We start from the raw sequence: 6742 nt of genomic DNA, 5'->3' as shown, positions 1-6742 counted from the left end.
GGTCGGAGGGCCCCCACTCTGAAGGAAGTGCCAACTTCATATGACAATTTAGGCGTGATACTCTCCATTGCATTTAGTTTTAGTAGATGCATTGCCAAGCGCGATAAATTAAACATTATGAGTTAAAGAAAACTCCTCAACCACAGAAATAATGAGCTCAACAATATTCTCATCTCAGTGTGAAACATCAATCATCCTAAGGCCAATGATTGTTTTCTCTGAGGTTCAATTAGCATTAACATAATGATTTACCACATTAAGATAATTTACCTTATCATTTCTAGACCATATATCGGATGCAACAACAACACATGAAACACAAGACCTTAAGCAATCAACAATCTAAGCACAACATTCATCAAAGTAATTAATGTACCAATCTCAGCACAACAACACATGCACCAACCTTATCGCGCCCGCCATCCTCGCTCGCCTGCATTCCCAACCGTCGTCCTGCCAACCTTATGCACCTCGCCCCACGGTTGCCACGAGCTGGAGCAACAACACTTCCAACATGCTGTTCTTGAGACCCTACACCTCACAACATACCGTCTTGAGCCCCTGCACCTCACAACATACCGCCTGGTGAGTCTCCATTAACTTAAACATGATTGTGGCACCTTCTATTTTGACATGAAATTAGTTCTAGCACCTTGCTAATTGTGGATGTGCATCGATCTAGTGAAGCTACATGTGCATAGATATTTTTTGTTTATTGCTATCCAAATAATTTTGTTTTCCCCTATGTTTTTTCTTGCTTCAATTTTGGAAGGAGCGTCAATTTTTTTACTACAATCGTCTCTGGCTTAATGCTATTCTCAATTACTTCTTTGATAGAAAAGTTACAATAAGTGATGAATTTAACACATGATGCTATTTGTTGTAAAGACTTAGTGATACTCCTTATCTTGATAGAAATTCATTTATGCAATATTTTTTTGTGATGTTCAAAGCTCCTGCTTGTTAGAAAATAGAAACACATGACATTTTGGTCGAGGTTATATCCCACTCCTATGTAAACCATAAAATATTTCATGTTGCTAACATGTATTTGCAACGAATGTATTCATCATTTTAGATTACTAAAATATTCAGATAAACAAAAGCAGTAATTTGGATAATAGCTGCCAATAATATAGATTAATTTTATAAATACTCCCTGAAATTCTACGAATCAACCCATTGTCCTACGCACTTCTCTGTCTCACCTTCCTTCGGGCCCACACCATCTTCATCCCCAACCTCCCCACGCAGCCTCCTGCGCCTCCCCACAACCTGTCCCCTGAAATTCTGTATTGGTTGTTGCTAGAGAATTTATAAGATTGAGATTGATAATATGTGGTATTTGTTTTTATGTAATCGTTGTGCACTAATATTTTGTCGAATATTTTGTTTGCCATTGCAACGCACGGACACTTGACTAGTGCTCTATTTATTCAGCAGTCGCCGCCACATTAGGTTGAGTTTTGTTTATATTATTCTATCATCGAACAGTATCGTCGTCATTGGTTTGTGAGACCTTATGTCGTAATCAACATAGTTTTGGTTGCGTTCTTCCTGTTCTTGCTTGTGTTCTTGATTGTGCTTGCAGGGATAAGCCTTCGTGGTGAGGTCACTCATGTGTTACGGGTGATAACCAACGGTGCAGTGGTGTAGTGATTGTGAGGAGCCGTTTGCTCGGAGGCTTGGATCATCAATGTCGAGATCTTCACCCAATCAAGTTATCGCACCTCACGGAAGAATGAGCCTCGCCCTCTATCACACACACCAAGCATTGGTCCTTGATTTCTCAAAGGAGCTATTTTTGAATTAGTTGGTTATTCTTATTCAGATTACGCCGGTTGTAAAATTGATAGAAAAAGTACATTCGGAAAGTGCCATTTGTTTGGGAGATCATTAGTGTGACTTAACGTGGCTGAAACCAAATTTGTTTGGTTACCCTACCTAATTTTGTTTGTTGTTCAGTGGTTTACCGTACCTAATTTTGTTTGGTGCAGTCAGGTTAGGTCACTCCACAGTCCTGATACGAGACGTCTCCGTTGCCATTCTAATTTGTTTCTCGGATTATATTGGTTCATGATGCAACTTTCCAATAATAGTTAACAACTTTTCACCCGATTCACCAATGTACCATGTGAAAGCTTCCACTCATGGCGTTTTCAATCAAACTGTTTTTTGATAGGTGACAACCTGACAGCGACCTTGATCGTGTACTACACACATGGGCACATGGCGTCACACGTCGCTGGCGGCGCATTCCTGAACGACTTTCTTGCTTCTGAGATCGTCGACGAGCTTCTGTAGCGCGGCGAGGGCACCGTCGCCGTCGCACCCCATGAACACCTCCGCGACATCGGCCGGCGTCAAGTGCACCTCCTCCAGCAACACCTCCGCCTCCCCGACCAGCTCCTCGTACCTCTGGTCACCATTAGCCGGTTCGTGATCGCCGCCGCCGGGAGTGCCGCAGTCTCCGAGGTAGTTCTTGGCGAGCACGCGCAGCGCGGGGCCCTTGCAGTAGCCGAGCTCGATCTTGCGGTCCATCCGGCCGGGCCGCAGCAGCGCCGGGTCGAGGCGGTCGACGTGGTTGGTGGTGAACACGATGAGGCGCTCCCCGACGCAGGACGACCAGAGCCCGTCCACGAAGTTGAGCACGCCGGACAGGCTGATCTTATCCCCGTACATCCCTGGCCCTCCCATCGGTGGGAATCGCGACAAGCTGAGATGGCGCGGCGGCGCAATGTCCCGCTCGGCGTCGTCGGCGGCCTTCGTCCGGTCGAGGAGGCCGAGGGAGCAGTCGATGTCCTCGACGACGATCAGCGACATGGGGCGCGTGCAGGCGAGTAGCCTCCGGAGGTCGGTGTTGGACTGCACCGCGGTGAGCTCCAGGTCGTAGATGTCGAACTCGAGGAAGTTGGCGATGGCCGCGATGAGGCTGGTCTTGCCGGTCCCCGGCGGGCCGTGCAGCAGGTAGCCGCGCTTCCAGGCGCGGCCGGCGCGCGCGTAGTGGTCCCGCCGGCGCACGAAGCGGAGCAGGTCGGAGCGGATGCCGTCGCGGAGCGCCGGGTCGACGGCGAGCGTGTCGAACGTGGACGGGTGCGCGAACGGGTGCGACGACCACAGCATCTCGTGCGCGTCCGGCCCGCCGCAGCCGCCGTAGTTGTTGGTGTAGAGCTTCCGCTCCCGCGTCTTGAGCCGCAGCCTGGCGGCCATGTCGAGGACGTGGGGGATGTATGCGTCGCGCACGACGTCGCGGTGGCGGCGCGGGAACTGGAGGACGAGGCACCGCTGCTGCTGGTGCCCGCCGCCGACCGGGTAGCTGAACCCACGCGACCAGCCTCCTCTCCCGCCCCCGCCGCCGCCGAACCCGGACGGGGAGTAGGCGCCGCTCGACTCCGCGCGCCGCGACGCCCACAGGACGCGGACCCCGCGGAACGTGTCCCGCGCCGTGTGGTCGTCCGGCAGCGACGCCACCACGTCGCCCGCGCCGTGCGCCTTGTGGAGGTGCAGCGCGGGGGCCGACGCGAGGCAGCGCGCGCCGAGGTAGAGCTGCGCCGCGTCGTAGAGCTCGTTGGGCACGCCGTTGGCGTCCGTCTCGTGGACCACGATGGTGTCGGACGGCTGGGCGAAGGCGGCCGCGGCGCACGCCAGGAGCGCCCGCAGCGCGCCGTGCGCCTCCGGCGGGAGCACGTCGCGCACCGCCGTGCGCACCACCACGGCCGTGGCCACGAGCGAGCCCAGGGAGCTCCAGCTCAGAGCCACCGTCCTCATGTGCCGCCGCTCGCGAAGGTCCTTTCCTCTGGCAGTGACGTGTGAATGTACCAATAATTAATGGTGTATGTTTTGTGAATGCGATTTGTCCCCTTGCAGTCGCTTATGAACTATGATATGATTTGAACCGTCCGTGTCATTTCGTGAGAATATATAGCTTCTCGGAACCGACTTGCCAATGGCTCGGCGTTATGAATTGGTACCAGTAATAAAACTGAACTGTGCTCGAGTTTCCCGATCAAAAACCGATGCGCCGACCGCCGAGTGATGAGTTTGACTTTGGCGAACATTTGCCCGCTGTTCGGATGAACCGAGCAAAATACGATCCCATCCCCCGCGCTTAAAAAATATATCGGAACGTGATTGGTAGTAGTTGTTAGTGCGTGGAGCATGGATAAGACCAGTCATTTGTACCTATCGAAAGGGAAGGGTCCCAATTGCAAAAGGAATCAAGCATCAAGCTAGCACGCGCCAAAAAACACGAGCAGCTACAGGTTCAAGCCTTGAACCGTGATGGCCAAGCAACTGGTGCGCCTACTCTATTATACAAGTACTAGCAAGTGGGCCACGAATATTTTTAGCATTACAGTATACTATCCCGTCAAAAAAAAAAGAAAGAAAGATATAGTATGGTTGGATATAATATGCTTCATGTGAACTAAACAATCGTGATTGTTAATTGAAATGACGGTTCAACAAAACAAAGTGCGTTTTAAGTATTACCTCTACCCGAACACAAAAAAACTTCTATATGCATTTCCATCAAATATATATATATTTCTATGTGCAATTCTTGGTTAACATGCCTAAAATATAGATCACAATAGTCATGCTTATGACACCAAATAAAAATGGTGTGCAAATATTGGTAAAATTGTTGTACAATCAAGCTTTTCGTGCGTTTAAACTACCAGAGATTATGAAAAAAATCTGAAAACATTTACATATGTACTTCATTGTGCAGATTTGCATGGAAAACAAGAGCAAATTGAAATTCTATGTTAGAGAAGACCCTTGTTGACTTGTTACATGAACACAATACACCTGAATATGAGGGTAACAATGGTTGGACACCTAATGCATGGAACAAGATTGCCTAGGAATTTCAAGAGAGAGAAAGATATGCGGGTTTCTCAAAAGTTCAAATCCAAGAAAAGGAAAAAAGAGTCAAAGAGAGATTACAAGATGTTGGAAGATGCAAGGAAACAATGCGGAGTTTCTTGGGATGAGAGGTGTATGATTCAACCTGATCCACAGATATGGGACAACATAATCAAAGTAAGTTTATTTCACCAATGGTCGTTACATTTCATAGTAGTGTATATGACTATAAAAATAGTACCGATATGGATTATCACCTTCCCTGTGTATTTATCAGACTCCTTGGGAGTTTTCAACTAGCACCATTTGACCCTTGGCATTAGCGCGTTGATGTTCTCTTAGGTGTTGCTTGTTGTAAACACGGTTGTTGCTCATGATATTCATTGCAGGAGCTTCCAGGCTTAAAAAGACATATTTCTTTTATGTGATCTCCAATCTACAGGCATTCTGTTCTGGCAATTAGGCTAGTGGGTGGTGAACAAGCCCGACGAGCCATTTCAGTTATTTGACTTGCAATAAATATACATATTTATGTTATTTGACTTGCAATAAGTGTACATTTTTATTTTTAAGTAAATAAGTTGTTTGGATGAGAAACTTACATAATTGCCAGTTTTATACATATAAAAAGATGGCACCAATCTTCCGCTTTATCTTTTATTTTTTTACTTTATTGTGCAGTCATTTTTAAAGGCTATGAAATTGCGCTATAATTTTTCCCTCTGTTTGAACCTTTGTGAGAGCTACTTGATGGTTCGTTTTACCATGTCATATCCCTTTTACTAATATCTATTCTTATTCACCATTGTCGTACCCTAAAACTAGGGTACCCCTTACTGCTGTATAAACGCAGTACCCACGCGGCTATTTTTAGTCGCGTGGTAAAAGAGCTGTATGTGGGACCAGGCCATGACTCGCCCCATACTCGGGCGACTACTCTAGGCCAACAACAGCACCTGACCCCACTACATGGGCGGGTCCGGTACCGCCACGTGTCCAGAGAAAGCGGCATATTCTGAGGCATCACCAGTGAGTCCGGACCCCATGGAAAAGTGTCGGACCCCTGTATATACGGTCCGGGCCTCCAAGTTTGGTCCAGGACCTCCACGTGTGCGAACCGGACCCCTGGAATGGATCCGAACCTCCCTGTATAGGGTCCGAGCCGCCCACAGTGGGGTCCCAGGGTCCCAGGACAGAACATACCCGGGCCCCCAGGCGGGGGTCCGGTGCCGACACGTGTCGGGACCTGGTCTGGTGGGATCCGGACCTAATCACATACACTCCTGTTCCCTGCCCAGGCAGAGATCCGATGCTGCCACATGGCGTATTGCGCGCGGCGTAAGCCAACGGGCGGAGCCTGGCATGAAGCCTTTGGGTTATGCACGTCTTTGCATATATTACAGATAAGACGTGCGTCTGTCCATTCCAGTGACAGGTGGTGTGCCCAGTCCATGCTGCATGGGCCGTGCAGTTACTCGCACATTACCATATCAAGGATAATGACTCACCATTACTCATGCGTTTCCAAGAAAAGGGTTACTGCCTATCAATGTTGCATGGACTGCAGTCATCATAGCTCCCGCTGATTACTCATGCGTTACTAAGGCGGGCAACACAGCGTCTGACAAAGATCTCTGTGTGCTGTCAGCATTTATTATTCACATAATATATTCCTTCCATTATGCTCTTGGGCCTGTATGTCAGGGCTCAGCATCCTTGTACGTACCTCCCTTAAACTATAAAAGGGAGAGAACACAACGTTACAAGGGGGACACTCACACACACACTCAATACAACTTACATACAGTGGAGGTAGGGTATTACGCTTCTGCGGCCTGAACCACTATAAACCCTCGAGTTTTCTTGTGTTCAT

The 6742-nt window shown here is 48.6% G+C and overlaps 1 protein-coding gene across 1 annotated transcript; it reads right to left on the bottom strand.

Moving 5' to 3' along the window:
• Positions 1–2039: 2039 nt before the first annotated feature.
• Positions 2040–4052, bottom strand: LOC103626381 (AAA-ATPase At3g28580). Its single transcript, XM_008646782.4, has one exon. It carries the CDS (start codon positions 3766–3768, stop codon positions 2236–2238), a length of 1533 nt encoding a protein of 510 aa, XP_008645004.1. The 5' UTR covers positions 3769–4052; the 3' UTR covers positions 2040–2235.
• Between the last annotated feature and the right edge of the window lie 2690 nt (positions 4053–6742).

Source organism: Zea mays, chromosome 5 (assembly GCF_902167145.1).
Source record: "Zea mays cultivar B73 chromosome 5, Zm-B73-REFERENCE-NAM-5.0, whole genome shotgun sequence".
In the NCBI taxonomy this organism is placed as follows: Eukaryota; Viridiplantae; Streptophyta; class Magnoliopsida; order Poales; family Poaceae; genus Zea; species Zea mays.
Note: the sequence above shows the minus strand (reverse complement) of the source record. Positions and strands in the feature narration are given on the sequence as shown.